This window comes from Scardinius erythrophthalmus (genome assembly GCF_964197995.2).
Source record: "Scardinius erythrophthalmus genome assembly, chromosome: 21".
Classification (NCBI taxonomy): Eukaryota; Metazoa; Chordata; class Actinopteri; order Cypriniformes; family Leuciscidae; genus Scardinius; species Scardinius erythrophthalmus.
This window is the reverse complement of record NC_138241.1, coordinates 10927895-10948255: the sequence shown is the minus strand read 5'-3', so window position 1 is coordinate 10948255 and position 20361 is coordinate 10927895. Positions and strand designations below refer to the sequence as shown.

At 38.8% G+C, this 20361-nt stretch overlaps 1 protein-coding gene across 2 annotated transcripts in view; it reads right to left on the bottom strand.

The window, feature by feature from the left end:
• pde10a (phosphodiesterase 10A) overlaps window positions 1-20361 on the bottom strand; it is a 110713-nt gene that overhangs the window by 13441 nt on the left and 76911 nt on the right. For both annotated transcript variants that reach the window (XM_081351418.1, XM_081351417.1), the window contains exons 5-13: window positions 18855-18904; window positions 17916-18056; window positions 11401-11556; window positions 10030-10080; window positions 8984-9042; window positions 8294-8345; window positions 7179-7321; window positions 4194-4286; window positions 1936-2122 (exon numbers count right to left, since the gene is read on the bottom strand). In XM_081351418.1, the coding sequence (XP_081207544.1) occupies window positions 1936-2122; window positions 4194-4286; window positions 7179-7321; window positions 8294-8345; window positions 8984-9042; window positions 10030-10080; window positions 11401-11556; window positions 17916-18056; window positions 18855-18904 (932 nt within the window). The remainder of the gene's footprint in view (window positions 1-1935; window positions 2123-4193; window positions 4287-7178; window positions 7322-8293; window positions 8346-8983; window positions 9043-10029; window positions 10081-11400; window positions 11557-17915; window positions 18057-18854; window positions 18905-20361) is intronic.

The following is a 20361-nucleotide window of genomic DNA, read 5'->3' as shown; positions in this document are numbered from 1 at the left end:
AATAACTAAAAAGTTGCACTGATATATCTGCTAGATAAAATAACAAGTATAATATAGCTTGATCTCAGCCAGTGGATAATGTATTTAATCAACATATATAATCAAATCACCCTAATTTCTTAATGTTAAAACATTAAGGGATAACAACAGAATGGCCCTCTGTAATGCAGCTCTGAAATGATTTGTATTGTTAAGATTCCTTATACCGAGAGAAGCTGAACCATGAAGCAAATGAGCGCTACTGTACGAACACAGATAGTTTTCATACATTATTTATGGTGTGAGCACTTACACATTCAAGTGGTTAAGGAAATATGAATCTGTAATACATCTGAAATAAATAATAAATATATAAATACAAATCATAAAGCAGCATTTTGGTTAAGTTGTTTATTTTCAAGTTGTTTGTTTAACTTTTCACATTTCTTCAAGAAGCCATTTCCCTCATACAGTGCTATGCATAAGTTTAGACACCCATACTAAAGTTGACTAAAAAGAGGAATAAAAAATCATCTTTTGGAAACTGAACTTAATGCCTTCATTTAAAAAATTAGGAAAAATCCAACCTTTAAGGACACCAATTTTCTTTGTGAATGAATAATGTATCGTAAATAAATAAATGTTCTTCCTTAAAATACAGGGTGCATAAGTTTGGACACCCCTATGTTAAATTCCCATAGAGGCAGGCAGATTTTTATTTTTAAAGGCCAGTTACTTCATGGATCCAGGATAATATGCATCCTGATAAAGTTCCCTTGGCCTTTGGAATTAAAATAGCCCCACATCATCATATAGCCTTCACCATACCTAGAGATTGGCATGGTTTTATTTCAGTTAGCCTAATAGCTAGTTTGATTTGTATTGAGAGATGATCTTATGGAAAGTACCCCATGCCAATCTCTAGGAATGGTGAAGGCTATGTGATGATGTGGGGCTATTTTAATTCCAAAGGCCAAGGGAACTTTATCAGGATGCATAGTATCCTAAAAAAAAAAAAAAAAAAAAAAAAACTTAAAAATAAAAATCTGCCTGCCTCTATGGGAATTTAACATAGGGGTGTCCAAACTTATGCACCCTGAATTTTAAGGAAGAACATTTATTTATTTACGATACATTATTCATTCACAAAGAAAATTGGTGTCCTTAAAGGTTGGATTTTTCCTAATTTTTTAAATTAAGGCATTAAGTTCAATTTCCAAAAGATGATTTTTTATTCCTCTTTTTAGTCAACTTTAGCATGGGTGTCTAAACTTATGCATAGCACTGTATATACACCACAATAGGAAAGAAAAGACTAGCGCAACTTCTGTTTCATGCCGGCTTTAAAGTTTGTCGATCAGATGGGAAAATATTTGAAAGTTTGTCTTTCTATTACTACTAATAAAAAAGTCAACTTTTTAATTATTTTTCGCATACATTTACCTTCTTTGTACCAACAGTTTTGTCTAATAATTTCTTAGAATAGAGACAGTAAACTAATGAAGATGGAGAATGGAAGCTGCGATGCTCAGGCACTGGCGTTCTCAACGTTGTCAAAATAAAAGTCTTTATCACATCGACACAACGGCCAAAGAAAAATCAAATCGGCCAATGCTGAAAATCAAACAATGCAAAATATCAGCCTTGGCAATATATCGGTAAACCACAACTTTCACTCTACCTCTAATAAATCATATAAAGAGTAAAATCCCTGGCATAACGTGAGGTGTTGAATTCTGTCTAAATAAAAATCATATTAACAAATATATTATCATGCTTCAGTCATTTTAAAATCTGCTATGAGACGAGACTCGTAAAGTGGCCCCACAGAGGGCCGAGTGGCTGACAGTCCTGAGCCTGTTTTTTCCAAAAGTTCCCATTCTCTAAGAGGTGGGATGTTATTGCTGACAGATGTTTTATTAGACTCCAGTTCATGCGACATGTCTGCGCACTTACATTTGCACAGTGTAAGGCCAAAGCACAGAAGACGGCGAACATCTTAAAGTTGTTCTCATCAGTTTTAGTGAAGGCACTTCCTCCCAGCTTGTTCACCATTTGTACAACACCAATCACAGTCCCGCGGCTGACTATGGGCATGCACAGGATATTCCGCGTCGTGTAGCCAGTGTAGAGATCTACTTCTCTGTGAAAAGTAGACCAGACGACACACACAAATGCACACTTACAAAGAGCTGAACACCCATAATGCTTGCTTGTATATGATTGAGTTGGGGATTGAGTTAAACACACAATGGGTTCTAGCGCTGGCTCATCTGGTCTTAGCATAATCATCTTATTCCACAATTTTGATTTACACAAATCCAGAAGCCCCTTTCATCTGACATGTCCACTTTAAAGGGGTGATGAACTGAGAAATCAAATTTTCCTTGAGCTTTTGACATATAAGAGGTCATAATACTATAATAATATCCTGTAAGTTTCAGAACTGAAAACTACCTTGTTAGTCCAATAAAAGCTTTAATAGACATCAGGCTCAGCAAACGACTCGTTTTTCAAAGTGGGGAACAATGACGTCAAAGAGGATAAAACACCGCCTCCACAAAAGAAGATCAACGCCTACTTCAGCACGGCCTGTTTAGCCCCGCCCACCGATTCGCCCAAACATGCTAAATAACATAGGACGACATGATGATTGCTAAACCGGATCGAGCTACTTCCAAGCAATAAACATGCTGTTTACTAAATATTGTGCGTGCCTGTTTGTGGAAGAAGACAGTCTGCATAAGCTTCCTTCGGATTCCAGCATGGTTAAACTTTATTAAATTCAGTCAATCACAATTTCCCGACGGATCTGCCAGCAACATGTAAGTAACCATGTGTACTCTAATGCCTGATCTGCGATCAGTGATTTCTGATGTTTAATAATTCAAGTTCAGATATTTCTCTTAAAATCGTTCAATACTGTTTATGCATCAGTGACTAAACGATCAACTTCACATAATTTCTCGTAGTATTATGAAAATAATCTTTTTAAAACTGTTATTAAATTATATATAGAAAGCGATCAAAGAACGATCCCTTTCCATTCGCCCAAGCTGTCAATCAAACAGCACAGCGCGAGCCGCGAGAGCTTATCTGGACACTTACCAAACTCGTGATGAAATAATGACACTGTTACACTACACAACGAAGCTCTTACTGTGTATTCACATCGTGTTTGCATTGTGATTTGGTGTAAGCTTTTGTGAGAGTGCAAAAATTGCGTTGCAATGATAAGATCTTTATTCACGCGATCAACAGACTGTCTGTCATCTGCTCAGTGCTCATCATGCTGCAACCTTTCATGCGATGTAATAGATTTAAATATAATGCTTTAAACGATACTTTTCACGATTTGTTAATCTCGATAGCTGTAATAGTAAAAACGTAGTAAAAGTTTTCGAGAGAGTTCATGTAATACTAGCTATTTCATATGCAAGCATGTCAGCCAATCACAGCAGTGGGCGATTGCACCGCAGTCTCACAGCAGACACGCCCATTAAAACGGAGCGTTCAAATCTGAAGCTGAAATCAGGCTTGGAAAAATGGCTTTTATTTATAAATTATGACAATTTTTGATGTAAAAATCATACTAACATTATAAGGGCACCCCAGGTAACATTATATAATAATAAAACAATCCAGTTCATGACCCCTTTAACACCTAGAACCACAGACCACTGTTGTGTCCATATGTCCAACTCAACAATACACTCATATTATTTGAGGACTATATATTGTATTATATTGTCAGTACAACAAACCATGATGCATAAATATTTTATTCAAATAACATATTATTACTTCCACATTAGAGAGTAATGAGCATGAGATTATTTTGCACCATTGTAAAAAAAAAAAATCTTTCTTTCTTTCTTTCTTTCTTTCTTTCTTTCTTTCTTTCTTTCTTTCTTTCTTTCTTTCTTTCTTTCTTTCTTTCTTTCTTTCTTTCTTTCTTTCTTTCTTGGGTTAAAATATGACATATGACAGGCTTTGTGAGATTCACCCTGCTAATTAATAATCATGGACAATACCTGGATCATTGCCATGCTACTGTAACTAAGACCTCGAACAACATGTCAGTGCAAAACTGTGTATTATGTTACTTTAGTCATTCATCAAGCTTTAACTACTAATTGTAGAGCCTGGTTATTTAACAAAGTGGCTTAAAGTAATCTCAGATGTTTTACATGGAAAATGAAAATCTTTATTACCTGTTGAAACGGGGGTCTGCATAGGCATCCGGAATATTCAAAACTTCTCCTGTTCGTGCCACCTGTCCAGCTATTCCTTTCTCTATAGAAAACCTGGGGGTGAGTGTTTAAGTTCATTACCAATGATGTATGCTTAGTCTCAGAAATTCAAGAGTGAATCTCATGAAAACATGTCAAGGTCACATTTCACCTCGAAATCAAAAGTAAAATGTTTATGACCATTATGATTTTTGTCCAAATTGTTTGTCTCTGTCTCTCAGTCAGTCAGTCAGTCAATCAATCAATCAGTCCCAGCTCATATGCGTGTCGTGGGCAAACACGCTACCGTCTACTCGGTTGTATGTAATTGTATTAAAATATATTAGTAATTAACACATTTGTAATGATGAAGTTTAATCAAAATATATTAAATGTATCACATAACGCAACAGTTAAGTACTTTGCATTTGCTTAAGTATGCTAGTCAACACGTCAAGTGTACTTCTTTAAAGGATGATAAAATATTACTAAACCATAATGATTTAAAATGTACCTTTAAAGTAAAACTTTTAATTTGACAATTTTTACAAAGTGCATTATTTAAAGTGTACTTAAGGGTGTTAAGAAACATAGTCATTAAAGCGTACTATTTAAGGCCTTTTATTCCATTAATATTATAGCCTTTAATCTGCAAGTACAGTTTTTTAAAAATATACTTTTAAGATTGAAGTACAGCCGTGGCCAAAAGTATTGGCAGTAACAAAGTTTGTAGGTATACTGAAAAACAATGATAAGCATTTCATAAGTTTTAAATGCTTTCATTGGCAAAAACATTCTATATGTGCAAAGAGCCAATATTTACAGTATTGACCTTTCACCATAACCTCTGCAATTTGCTCTGGCGTGCTGGAAATCAGCTTTTGAGCTGAATCCTGGCTGATAGCGATACATTCTTGCCTTAATAGTGCTCGAAGTTGATCACAGTTTGTGGCCTTGTCCACTCGCCTTTTGAGGACTGACCAAAAGGGGTTACTTCTCTATGGGGTTAAGATCCGGGGAGTTGCCTGACCAAGGATCCAAACTTTTAATGGCCGCCCCGAAGTCGCTGGACAATCGATTTTCCAGAAGTCCCAAACAGTCAGAAGAGGGCTTCATCAGAGAAAATAACTTTGCACCAGTCTTCTGCTGTCCAATCCTTGTACTTCCTGCAGAATTACAGTCTATCCTTGATGGTTTTTTGGGAAAGAAGTGACTTCTTTGCTGCCCTTCTTGACATCAGGCTGTTGTTCAAATTCTTTTCCATTTTGACGCAAAGTGTGATGGCTGCACGTCTTACTTTGAAGGTAACCATTGCTAACTCAAGAACACAATGATTGGAAGAACTTCTTCCCACCTTTCATGGCAATCAGTCTGCTCTTATAATTCTATCAGAATGATAGAGCGATTTCACCTGACTAGTACTTGTTCACATAGGCGCCGATTTATGTTTTCCTCCGTGGGTGCTCATGGGTGCAAGCCCTTTAAAAAAAAAAAAGTAGTCAAAAAATGTTTGCATTTCAGAACCTTAGGAAATGGACAGCGGCCGACACGAACACACACACCTATTTAGCCTACTTGATAATACAGCCGTAAAGTAATCTTTCAAGGACAGCGCCACTTCTCACAAATACAGACAGGATTGGAGATGGAAAGTTTAACTGACACGTAACCGCGATCAGCTTCGTGGGAAATTTACAAAATGTAACAGTGTTAAATTTGACAAATACTGTTCGATAGAACTGCTTGGTTTGTTACTACAGTAACAGTTATCTGCGTGCTTCCTTCTCAGCGATGAAGTTCCACATTTGTGGCTATCCAACACGAAAATGCATGCAGCAAAGCCTTTCCCAACATTGTTTTCTTCAGTTTTGTCGACAACTTTACCATCTCCACTAGCTATTCTTTTCTTCAACTCCTCAGACAGCATCCATCTCGATGACTGCAAGCAGATCGCGCGCGCAGTTATGATGACTTTTTAAAAGTGAAAGTAGGTATAGAGACTCCTGAGAGGGCATGGGCACAAATAAACTGATGTGGATTTTAAATTATTTTATTTACTTGAAATACAGGCATATTTTTGTAGATGTGTTATGAACGTTTGTACGTGATTGTTTTAAACCCGTGTTTAGACCCGTGTCCGACCCGCACCCGTTTGAGCAAAATTTGTTTGTTTGTTGACTCACCATTGCGGTTAATTCTTCAGGAGGATATACTGACTATGGGAGCAACGTGTCTCTGCGTAGAGCGGGGTCACTAAATAGGCGTTTTCATCCGAGAAACACTTCACATAGCACCAACTGCAATGTTTAATGACAGTCTGGCACATGAGGGTGCTCGGTATTTTCCGTGGGTGCTCAGGATTTTCCGTGGGTGCTCGAGCCCCGGAGCACCCACGGTATCGGCCCCTATGCTTGTTCACACTTTCCCATGTGCTGATGATATGATTAGTGAAATTATGTTAACTGGTCATTTTATGGCAGGGGCAAAAAACATTGAAATTCAGGTTTTTATAATAAAAAGAATTGGCCAGTGAAGCTTAAAAAGCATCTGATCAGTCTGCACAATAATCTAGAAACAATGTGAATCATCACCACAACAAATAAAGCAGCAAACTTTGCAAAACACAAAATTCCCAAAATAATTTTGGCCATGGCTGTACACTACAAGTGTACATTCAATCCTTACAATAATTAAATACAATAATTAAGCACACCTCTTTTTAACAAGGGAATGTCTCATTCATTACTATAAAGGATACTGAACACACATGTTGATGCCATACTGCCTGTCATCGAGCAGCCTGATATTATACAGATTTACTGTCAACAGTCAGTTCTTCAATGCAAAATTTTGTGACTTTGTGTAACTCCTTTAATTTTCAACTACATTTTTACATAAATAAATAAATAAATAAATAAATAAATAAATACATTCAACTACAAAAGTTAAATTTGGGTGGGTGCTCACCTAATTTCTTTGGTTTTCCTAAAGACGGGCTTCCCTTCATTCTCCTCCCCGATATCAAACAAGTCAGAGTACAGCTCTTTGTTATTGTGATCCACCTGGAAAAGCGCACATCTGTCCGCATTGACCAGGTTTTTTGCATATATCTGAAACACAAATAAACAGGCATTTCCTTAATGACATTTCTCCACAACGCAATGTAACACGTTTAACACATATGTTGAAGAATTCATTTTAACAGCATTATTACACTGTGGTTCATCTGCAGCGAGTTCATCAGCATCGATAAGCATAATTTGTTTTGTGATTCATGTCAATCTACTGGCAGCCTTGTTGAAGGATAATATATTTGTTTTTAAATGTATCAGTGACTTTTGATTAAATCTTATATGTGTTAATCTCAAGTGTACATCTCATTTGCAGTCTTAAAATTGTATTATATTTTTGGAGTATATATATATATCTGCATTATGAAAAACTCTGTATATACTAATATACACGTGTCTATGTGAAACTAGAAACTGAGGAACTTGTTCTTCCCTCTGGATTTCACAACTTGGTCACACATTGCGTCTCATCCCCTCCAAGATAAACTTCTACTTTATGAAACTGCTGACAAGTGAGAAATCTCCTGAAACTAAGAAAGACGTTTAACTACTTCAACATTTCCAAGGACATGCTTCTAAAACCGGAGGTAATATTTGAATTAGTCCCTGAGAGGGAAGCCAAGAGCTCAGAGAGATGCCTGTCCTCTCCCTGACCTATCTGAATCACTTCCCGTGCTGTTTTGCTCAACATGACAGAGACATGAGGGGGCCAATGGTCTGATACTTGGATTGAATGAATATTTGCGTTTGTGTGTTTGTGCAAGTGAGACCTAGAGAACTCAAACATGTGAGTCAATGAGAAAAAGAACATTTAACAACAAGCCCAAGGCTGGTGGGGTGAGCAGTGACTTGTGGGGGTTATCACAGAACATGACAAACAAATGAGAGACGGTCTTTCATAGAACAAATCTCTATGGCGTTGATGGTGACACAGATGAGCGACAGAAGAACAGCATGTTTGTCCTCATGACCAAGCATGTGACCCTACTGAGAGAAGGAAAACCTACTCACCATGATATGTTCAAGTAGAGAATCTATTGCCACTATGTTGTCAAAGTATGTTCTGTTTGAAATTGAAAAGGGGGAAACACCTGTCATTTTAAAGGGATAAACGTATGGCACAGTATAACACAAATGCATGTTTTTTTTTATAACATTGGTTATTTATTATAATGTTAAAAGCCAATAAACATTTAAATATTTCCACAGTATGGAGAAGGTCTTGGAGGAATCTCAAGAAAACTTATCAGGGTGCATTTAACCCAAAAATCAAAAGGATATTGAAAGGTTTTAAGATTAAGACATTTGTTTAAGAATTAAGATTTGTTTTTTGCATGGTAATTAAACATATTTCCTACCCATTACTGTAATACCTAAGGTTTCACGAAAATAATGTCACAATGCAAAAAGTCTTTAATGGTTCTAAAACAAAAATAGACTTTATTTTCTTTAAGCTAAATTTTTGGTGTGAGGACCAGTGTTGCCAGATTGGATGGTTTTGAATTGGATTGTGAGGGTAAATTATGGCTGGTTTGGGATCAGTTTGGCGGTTTTCAAACATTTAAGTTTTATAGACTAATTGGTTAACAAACAAAACCCAAGTGTGCACGTACTCCATCCGAATAAGTCATCCTGACTTTACTAAACACACATTTCATGAGATTCCACCAATACTCACTTTCTAGGCATAAACTCGCTTACTTTGACACATCTAGGAGAAAGTCGTTGAGTTCCGTCTGTTTGGCGAGACCTCTGCAGACCTGCGAACAAAAGAGGAACCGGAAGTTTGAAGATGGCAATCACCACAAGTTGGTGTCAGAACTGATATTTCTGTCTTCTAAGAAATTATTCTCTAAGTGTATTCCATGCATTACTGATCATGTTGATCACCAGCCAAGCCATTAAACTTTTTAGAACGTTTTGATCTATAATCTGCAGAATAAAAAGCTGATAAAAGCACTTCACTGCTTATCTACTTGTTCTTTTCTTTCTTTCTTCTTTTTTTTTGCTAGAAAAGGCCTTTTGTCCTACATAAAAAAAAAAAAAAAACTACATAATTCGGCTAGAGGGTTAGATGATGACAAGAAATTACAAGAATTGTCATTTTTGGATGAACACACCCTAAAGAAATAGTTCACCTAAAAATAAAAACTCAGTCATCATTTACTCACCTTCATACTAAACCCATATGATGTTTTTTTTTTAATGTAGAACACTAAGAACTATTTGGAGAATTACAGATAATTCTAAACTAAGAACTGTTGTTTTACGGAAAAGAGCTGCGCAAAATTATTCAGAATTCAATTGAATAATGATTCAATTTCATTTCTGAGTGATCCATTCCTTTAAGCCCTTTCATTAAAATGTGTTACTTATGGTCTTCCTTGTCTACTATGCTCATCGGGACCATGTTCTGATGGTTCCCTGGTTTGTGTCCCACAGAGAGAGTTACTTACTCCCAGAGAGCTCTGTGATGCACGGGGACATTAAAGCCCAGAGTGTTGTCATTCACGTTGTGCACTCGTTTAAGTACAAACAAGACTGCATTATCATTAATTGCACCTCCTGAGACGAGGGTGTGTTTAAATGTGTGGTCTGGTTGCTTACACTGGGCCCACCTGATCCATGTACACAGTGGATTACAGAGATCAAAACACATGTGTACAACCAAATCAAAAAGCTAATGCAACAGAACTGTCAAGCAAGCAAGGTTTAATCAATGCATTGTTTTTCTCAAACAAACTCACCTGAACTTGGTGTATGGCTACAGATGCCCAGGCCAAATTTGCTGTTGCAACCTAAAAAACATGTTACACTTAGCCAAAGATGCAATAGCACTCCATAAACAGGCAGAACTTCATAGTTCTGTGTGCCTCGCTCAGTTGAATGTCTTGTTAACCAAAATATGAATACAATTACACATTTATTACGAACATCAGGCTGTATCTGAAATCGCCCCCTATACTGTACCCTCATTCAGTGAATTTATTTGGCGCAATGCTCACAGGGCACGGGTATTTTCTAGCGGCTAGCTGTTTTGTGTAAATCGGTTGTACACTCGTTATTGAGGTGTATTATGGGATTGCATGTGTGCAACGTCCACTATGGACACGCTACAAATGTCTGTCCCCCTCAAATAGTGCACTATGTAAGGGTATAGAGGCGATTTTTTTGGCATAGCCAAGTCTTTAGGTTTACTTAAAAATTACAGATAGGTGTGTTTGATTAGGGATGGCACTAAATTGCTGCAGGACAGTGGAGGTTGAAGTTGAAGTTGGCCATCCCTTTTTTTCCAATAACAATAAAGTCATCAAACTATGACATAACACAACAGAACTATTCAAAGGAACTAACCAAACCTTTTATAATGTAATTTACTTCGACATACTGTAAATTGCTAGATGGCATAAGGTCAGGTCCATATTGAAACTTGTACTGAACAAGATAGGACCACCCATTTAAAATAACTGAAATTACGGCATAATTTTGCTGAAAAAGGGTCCATTGTGTATTGTTAATAGTGTAGCAATATAAAAACCACAGCCACCATAGAAGTCACTTTCAAACCAAGTAGCTTTCTGTTGGTCAACATGGGGAAACTTTGAAAAACCTGAACGCTTTGCGAAATTTGTGCTGGGAAATCTTTTGTCCCTCACACGAAATTCCAAATCGCAGGGATTCCTATTGAAATGACTTTATTTCGCCTATAAAAATTTGCCAAAGAACAGTAAACGTGACTACCTTTAAACAGTAAGAGACTGTCTGACCAACATGTGGCGCGACCAATTACAGTAAATCTTTTATTTTTACAGTTTGCGCAATTAAGGGGCTGGTTTATCAGAAATAGATAGATTGAAAGTTTAGACTCAGTCTCAGTCCGTTTTATTTTTTAACACTACTAAAAAATTAGAAATGATAATTTCTCATTTGTCAAAATATTAAATGTTGTAATTGAGGCAACCCACAGATGTTTTACATAGACATTACATCGAAAGCAACCTAAAAAAATTCCTTGAATAGTCCTGAAGAAAAAGTGCAGCCTGGCTAGAAGAACTGAGAGCAGAGCCACATGGGTACTAGACATGTAAGAAATACCAGCACTTTCTCCCTTAGAGTACCTCCTGGTGGCTGAGGTTGAAGGGCTCTCTGCCCAAGTGACGGTGCAGCTCCAGGATAGCGATGAGGTCTCCGATGGCGGTGAGGATGGGTAGACACAAAACAGAATGTACACGGATCCCTGAGTCCTGCCCTGTGCCATGAGGGAATCTCTCATCCTACAGGAAAAAAAGAGCACACAGGGATCACACAGGGAAATCAATCAGTCAGTCAGTCAAGTCTGTCTGTCTATCTAAAATTATTATAACAGGGTTTCTGCATATTTTATGAAGGTACATTTAAAACTTGTTTAAGACCTTTTTAAGACCAAGTAAAGTAATGTTTAATAATAAAGTGAAGGTAACACAATACATCAATATGTTCTCAGTGTAAATGCATACGTTAAGTATAATGTAAATGGTAACACTTTACAAAAATGCTCATTGGTTAATATTAGTTAATTTACTAACATGAACTAACAATGAGCAATACATTTGTTACAGTATTTAATAATCTTTGTTAATGTTAGTTAATACAAATAGAGCTGTTCATTGTTTGTTCAAAGTGCATTAACTAATGTTAACAAAAATACAACTTTTGATTTCAATAATGTATTAGTAAATGTTAAAAATTAATATTAACTAATATTAATAAATGCTGAAGAGGTATTGTTCATTCTTATTTCATGTTAACTAAGGTAGTTAACTAATGTTAACTAATGAACCTTATTGTAAAGTGTTACCATGTGGAAATAACTTTTACTGTACCTTCTGATCGCACTGCTAATAAGTGTTCTTCCTCAGTATTTCTGTCTTGCTTTCCAGTACAAATAAAAAGTTTTGACAGATATTTGTTGTTTTAAGCATAAACTTGCATAATTTTGTTACATTTTCTCAAGACTTCATTTTACATTTGTATCTCAAGTAAATGTATCTTAATTTGAACTTGTTCAGATATTTGTACTGGAAAACAGGACAAAATACTGAGAAAGATATTAATTTCTTGCAAAGCATGCAACATTTGTGACTTTGTGAATTTAAGACTTTCTACTCTGATTTAAGACCGTTTTAAGGCCTTAATTTGTGTAAGGGCGAATTAGACTTTTTAAGACAGAAACCCTGCTACACAGGAAGCATTCAATTTGGCACATTGTAACAGTCCATCAGTTCAGGAACATGCTATTTTTAGTTTTTACAAACCGTAGAGCTTCTGCAGCCACTGTTTTAGAGTATCAAAGACATTTTACACATAATGCTCATATTCCTACAGTTTTGTACACATATGATTAAAAAATAAAAATGGTTTAAATTAGAAGGCCAGAGACCAAATATAGTTATGGTATGGACACTGATCCTGATGAATGGAATGCACATCAAACATGCACGCAAATCTTTCCAGCTAACAGATGACATAACACTTAGTACTTTATTGATAATTTTTGGTAATTTGGGCAATTGACATCATAATTACGAAGTTGTATGTATATAATTTTGACCGCAAAAAACACACACTGTTTGAACCGGCCCTAACAAGTTACGAAAATTGTTTTAGAATAGAGTGGTGCAGGGATGACGTCAGAACCCGCTGGTCCCTTTGAGATTTTCCTATGGGGTTTTATATTAGGGTTTTCCAATATATGAGTGAAATAAAGCCTGTGGTAAACAGTATTTAACGAGACTTAAACATTTTGTTCTACAATGTAAACTGCACACACTCACACCCCAAGCTGTTTTATCTAGTTACTTATTAGAAACATACGTTTTCACATAAAAACATAACTGCTTGAAAATGTGCGTTTTTGGTAAAGGTGTGTGCAAAAAGGTCAACCTCTGCCAAAAGATGCAAAAAGGTCAACCTCTGCCGCCCCGAAGCGTCTCCAAATCAGCTGGACCATCTGGGGGTGGAGTCTCCATTCTCCCGGGAGTGTGGGCTGTCATGAGAGCTGCATGATTGAGAACGATTGAGCTCTTCCAGAAAATGAATGGCGCGAAGCAATCTCAGATGCTTCTGACTCCAGAGTAGGAGATGGCAGGTGAGTTGCAACATGCCACAGGAGCGTAGACCACCCTGATGGTTGATGTACGCATTGGCCGCAGTGTTGTCCGTCCAGACAAGCACATGCTTGCCCTATAGCAGCGATCTGAAGCAGCGCAGAGCAAGCCATACAGCTTGCAACTCCAGGCAATTGATGTGCCACTGCAGTCGAGGTCCTTTCCAGGAGCCCAAGGCAGCATGCCCAGGGCACCGGGCAAACTGAATTGCATAGGCAAGTCTGATCGTCCAAGTGAGCCAGCGAGCCAGGCTGGGGAGCAATAGCCAGCCCCCGGACCCCAAGCAAGACACACCATGGAACTACAGACAAACCCACAGTGGGGCAGCGAGGTGGAGCCCAGGGACCTGACTCGAAAGGCACAATGTCCCGGTGTAGAGGTTGTGAGTGTGGTATAACACTTACCAGGCTCCATTGTTCCGGTCAGTAGGTGGACACGGCAAGAGCGCGCTAGTGTTTTTTTCTGAAATACCCAGTTCTCCTGTTATTCAGTGTTCTATTTGACTCAAGGTAAGCCTATCTTCGATTCTCTGCTATTTTATTTAGACGTGTTCCGACTTTAACAACCGTGTGTGAAAATTATTGCAGTTTAATTGCACTTAAGTATTGCCTCCTAGCAGCTAGTTTCAATTTGTCCCATTTTCGCTTTATTTGCTTAATTGCTGGCCGAGACAGCAACTGTAGAAAAGATATAAAATAGAGGAGATTCAGATCTATTACACTTACAACTCCCAATAAGATCCATATTGTAGTCATTTATCACCCCCCAGGTCAGCTGGGAAACTTTGTAGACAAGCTGGATGTGCTGCTGTCCTCTTTCCCTGTGGACGGCAGCCCACTTGTAGTCTTTGGTGACTTCAACATTCATCTCGAAAAGCCGTATGCAACAGACTTCATCTCTCTCCTAGCCTCTTTCGATCTCAAACAACTCATCACCACAGGTACTCACAAATCAGGCAACCAACTGGACCTGGTTTACACACGCAACTGCATCATAGACAACATTCTGGTGAGACCTCTCCATGTTTCAGATCATTTCCTCATTACTTTCAGTCTACAACTTCCTACCCGTGCACCACCAATCCCCCCACCAGTCACTTTCAGATGAAACCTGCACTCACTTTCTCCCTCCCATCTTTCCTCTGCCGTGTCATCTTCTCTTCCCTCACCCTCACAATTCTCATCTCTGGATATGAATGCCGCAACGGATACCTTATGCTCCACTCTAACCTCTTCTCTAGACAATATCTGCCCTCTCTCCTCCAGGCCAGCACGCGCTACTCCCTCTAACCCCTGGTTATCTGAGGTTCTTCGTGAACACCGGACTGAACTCAGAGCAGCGGAGAGGAAATGGCGCAAATCAAAAGACACATCTGACCTGAGTATGTATAAATCTCTCCTCTCTTCCTTTTCTGTTGATGTTCATGCTGCAAAATCTTCATACTTCCACAAAAAGATCAACAGCTCCTCCAACACACGATCACTCTTCAAGACATTCAACTCTCTCCTTTGTCCACCTCCACCACCACCCACCTCATCCTTAAGTGCTGACGATTTTGCTAACTTCTTCACCAACAAAACAACATCTATCAGCAGTCAGTTCTCAGCTCCACACACACAGGAACCCAGACCGACCCCTTCCACAGCCAATAACCCTCTCTCCTCCTTCTCTCCGCTAACCGAGGAAGAAGTATCTAAACTTCTCCTCTCCAGTCATCCTACCACCTGCCCTCTAGACCCCATGCCCTCACACCTTCTACAAGCCATCTCTCCCACACTTCTACCAGAACTCACACACATCATCAACTCATCCCTCCAGACTGGCATTTTCCCTACTGCATTCAAGCAGGCTCGGGTAACTCCACTGCTTAAAAAACAACATTAAACACATAATTTGCAGAGAATTACAGACCTATCTCTCTCCAACCATTCATTGCGAAAACACTTGAAAGAGCTGTTTTCAACCAAGTAACATCCTTCTTGCCTCTGAACAACCAGCTGGATGTCAACCAGGGCATTCAACTGAGACTGCATTACTGTCGGTCACAGAAGCCCTGCGGATCGCAAAAGCTGCTTCCAAATCCTCAGTTCTCATTCTCCTGGATCTGTCTGCTGCCTTCGATACTGTGAATCATCAGATCCTTATGTCCATCCTCTCATCACTGGGCATCACAGGAACTTCCCTTCACTGGTTTGAGTCCTATCTCACAGGTAGGTCCTTCAGGGTCGCAAGGAGAGGTGAGGTATCCAAAGCACATCAGCTGACCACAGGGGTTCCTCAGGGTTCAGTTCTTGGACACAGGCACATGGTTTCTCCTACCACTGCTATGCTGATGACACACAGCTCTTCCTCTCATTTCAACCAGATGATCCCACAGTAACTGCACGGATCTCAAGCTGTCTGGTGGACATCTCGACATGGATGAAGGAACATCACCTGCAGCTCAACCTGGCAAAGACTGAGCTTCTCGTCCTCCCTGCCAATCCATCTCTACAACACGACTTCACTATCCAGCTACAGTAGATTCATCATCAATCACCCCATCAAAGTCGGTCAGAAATCTTGGAGTAACATTTGATGACCAGCTGACCTTCACAGATCACATTTCAAAGACAGTTCGATCATGAAGGTTTGCACTGCACAACATCAGGAAGATCAGACCTTTCCTAACTGAGCATGCAACACAACTTCTCGTCCAGGCCCTAGTCATCTCTAGGCTTGACTACTGCAATGCTCTTCTGGCTGGACTTCCATCATGTGCAACTAAACCTCTACAAATGATTCAGAATTCTGCAGCTCGTCTTGTCTTCAACAAGCCCAAAAGGGCCCACGTCACTCCTCTGTTCATCTCTCTGCACTGGCTACCTCTCACTGCTTGCATCAAGTTCAAGGCATTGATGCTTGCTTACAGATCTATCACAGGCTCAGCTCCCTCCTACTTTCACTCACTCCTACGAGTCTAAATCCCTATCAGAAGCCTACGATCGGTCAGCGAGCGACGTCTCGTGGTTCCATCACAGAAAGCCACAAAATCACTTTTCAGAACGTTCTCATTCACAGTTCCATGCTGGTGGAATGCTCTCCCCACCCTCATGCGGAATGCAGAATCCCTGGCAACATTCAAAAGACAACTGAAAAACCCATCTCTTCTGTGAGCACTTAACCTCATAAAAATAAAAAAATGAATACAAAAATCTTTCCTTTTCCTTTAAATCCTCGCTTATCGGGCTTATGCTACTCTGAACAATGCCTGAACTTCGTATTTCATATTTTGAGCACTTCTTGCGTTGTTTTTTGCCTCTTCACAATGACTCGCTTAATTTAGTCCTAATTTGTAAGTCGTTTTGGGCAAAAGCGTCAGCTAAATGACTAAATGTTAAATGACTAAATGCTCTAGATTGCGTCAGCCTGCTTCTGGACTGCCGAGAACTGCTGGGCAGAGTCACTGACAGCATCACTGAAAAGGCCACCTTGTGAGATGGGAGCATCGAGAAAGTGCACTTTGTCAACATCTCGCAATCTCTGCAAGGTCTAGCCAGAGGGTGCTTCTGGACCACCAAGGTGGACATTATTTGACCGAGGGGACTTTCATCAAGGTCAGTCACCGTGCGCAGTTCCTGCATCAACCCTGGCTCAGAACTGCCCTTGTGCAATGAGTGCTTTGGCCTGGTAGACTTGCAGGGTGGCCATCGCATGCAGGGCAGAGACGGCCTGTCCAGCAGCACTATAAGGCACAGCAACCAGAACTGCTGTGTTCTCACAAGTGCTGGATGGGAGTTGCAGATGAACCAGGTGTCAGCATTTTGCGGGCATGCATCGCAACTGCACACTCCCCCTGGGGAATCCCCATGAATCCCCATGAAACCCCTGACTGCCCCATCATCATGGGTAGTGAGAGAGGAAAAACTTTGAAGCAGATTTTGGCATGTTTGGCTTTCTATACTGGCACAAAACAGTCTTGTCTAACAAAAGAGCAAAGTCTTTGCTGAACAGTCAACAGCTTTCATGCAAATCTTTTAAAAAAAGTCTCCAATTAGAATTTTTTTTAGAAATAAGTTTTTGTTGTTTCTTTGACAACTCACTCCCACCCAAAAGGGTTTTGCGACCCCACAGTTGAGAAACAATGCTCTAAAATAACAATTTTGTTATTTTGTCAGTCTTTTTACCAATGGATTTCTTATGAAAATTAAGACATATTTTACTGTTATTTAACTGTTGCTGAATCTCATAGCTGAATGGTCCATGTTATTGAACATTTAAGATGGTGCACAGTTTAATTGCTCCCAGTGTATGACAAACTGGATGTGACATTACACATTCAGAGTAGCGACATATTTCACATCCACTTTAGGTAATCTTATAAAATATATATTTGCTAAAATAGTAGAAATAGCAGTTAGAATTATTAGTGCAAATACTGTCAAATTGAGATGCAATAAAATTATTTTGAGGATCTTGGAAATGAGTGAAAACAGCATGTGGCTCACCCCTATGATGTCCTCTACAAGTAGTGTCTTGCGTGTCTTTGCAACGTGAGCGGCGATGGTGGTCCCAAACGTGATGGGACCAGAGGGGATGAGCCCAGGAAGCCCCTCTTTAGCCCCCGTTGGAGTGAACAAACATAAACTCTGTGACAGGGAAAGCAACATCAACAAAACAGCATGACGTTAAGGAAAATGTCTTGATTCGTCACTGTAACTATAATATTTGTCTGTTCTTAAAATATTATTATATATCCCTATCCTGGCTAAAATACAACATTGGCCTAAAAACTGTTACCAATACTTTCATAAGATGGAAAACAATTACATTTAAACTGAAGACTAGCTGTACCCACTAAAGCTGACAGTTATATAATTATTAAATGAACATAGCAGGCAAATTATAAAAAATAAATTGGTGTATCCATTCATCACTTTCCAGAGAATAAGACCGATTAGGCAAAAGAGAAGCCCTTTCAAACATAATTATCTGATTGGCCACAATACTAGTCATCCAAGCAAAACCACTCAAGTGGATAAAAGAGAGGAAATGAACATAGCAGGGTTCTCAAGTGTTTTAATGCTATAGAAATTCCAGGCCATTTTGAGACAAACAGAACATGTACATGACCAATCAAAGGTTTGGACTCATTTGGCTGAGTTTATGTTTCTCATGATCTTAAGACCTCTAATGCTTCAGTGCTTAGAAATTAGATTTGTTGAGCAAATATAGATTGTTCCTAGTTTAATTTAAGCATCTAGGCAAAAACTTGCTTCTTTAAATAATCTAAAATAGATTTTTAAATGGTCACTAAAAGATTTACATCCTTTCTTAAATCAATGTTTTAATGACTTTACACTTGAGTTTGAGTATATTTCTTAATGTCAACATCCACAAAACAATCTTAGACATGTATCAACTCAACCAGAACTGAAAATACTTACATTGTTGCATTCTCCAAGGAAGTAAAGTGCAAATCCATCAGCTTTTGTGGCTGTGAAAAAAAAAAAAAAACAGGATGATGTACTGTATCATGTTTTAAACATTCCAAAAGAATTTTACTGGACAAAAATGGGCCGAGATTCAGCATGGCATTTCTAGGGGGAAAAAACAGCAAAGTGCTAATACATATGGCTAATATTTTTAACAGATATAATGATTCTTGCTTTTGAAGAATATCCAAGTATTCCAAGGGACCAAAAGAATGGAAAAAAAGAGAAAAAATTGCCATGTTTCCACTCAAAATTGGAATATCGCATAAAACATTTGCGAATAAAGCATCGTTTCAATCCCTTGTGTTCAAGAGTACAAAATCATCACTTCCTGGGAAACTGCCGCAAAATATCTCTAATGAAAAACGGAAGCGGCTGCAATCAGGGAAGCCACTGTGGCTCTTTTATCCTACATCATAAATGACTTGCATCTCAGCAGATGAAACGCAATAAACGCTGTCATGTTATCTTGCGTTCGGATGCCTGGTATTTGGGAACGCAATTATGTGAGATGCTTCTAGGAGGGAATTAAACCAAATCATTCTGATTACAGACTTTGGCTCAGGCATTTCAGAATGATCAAACCAACATTTGAGAAGCTGTGCAATTAAACTGATCCGCTGGTTAGTCCAGTTATCCAATCACATCCTCTGAGGCAAAGTCATGTGAGTTTTTTGTTGCGTATCAGGGGTTTATTCGGTAAAAGTGTTTCCACTGTATATTATGCGTATGACTTCTTATCAGATAAAAAAAATCATCTGCCTCAATTGAGTATGTTTTTACGCGCATTTTTAGAATTGACACGCAACTTTCCATCCAATATTTTTTTATGCGATGTCCAGAAAAATAGGTGGACGGAAACATAGCTATTGAGAATTTATTTCTGAGAACTGATTAAAATAAGTATTTGACATAAATGGACAGAACACTGTTATATAGTTGTATATACTGTTATAGAGTTGAAAAACAACTATGGTACCTCATCAAGGTACAAAATGCCCCTGAAAATCTATATCCAGATATTGCTCCCAAATAGAAAACAAAGTTAATTTCTGAAACCGGTGCGCACACGCTTCAGCTTGGCGTGCGTGAGACGTGCAGGGGGCCGGAATGAATCCCAGCGCTCTGCAGTGCTTCAGCATGCAGACGAAGCGTGGGTGGATAGGAAGTGACAGGTTGAGCTCTGCTCGATCAGCGTGTGTGTGGAGGAGAGAGATGGGGAACACCCATACTTAGACCTTTTAACCTGGATTCACTACACCTTCATCTGTACTGGCAGCTACGTTGCGTTCACATTTCTGCTTCGGCGCAATGTGCTGTTTATGAGGACCATGTGAATGCTGTAACTTGTTATTGTTGGTGTCTAATTCTTAGGCCTAATTCCGAATTATGTTCGTCTCCAAGTGTGTCAGTTGGTCAAAATTTTAGTAACATTTTAACTATAATAATGTTTTATAGT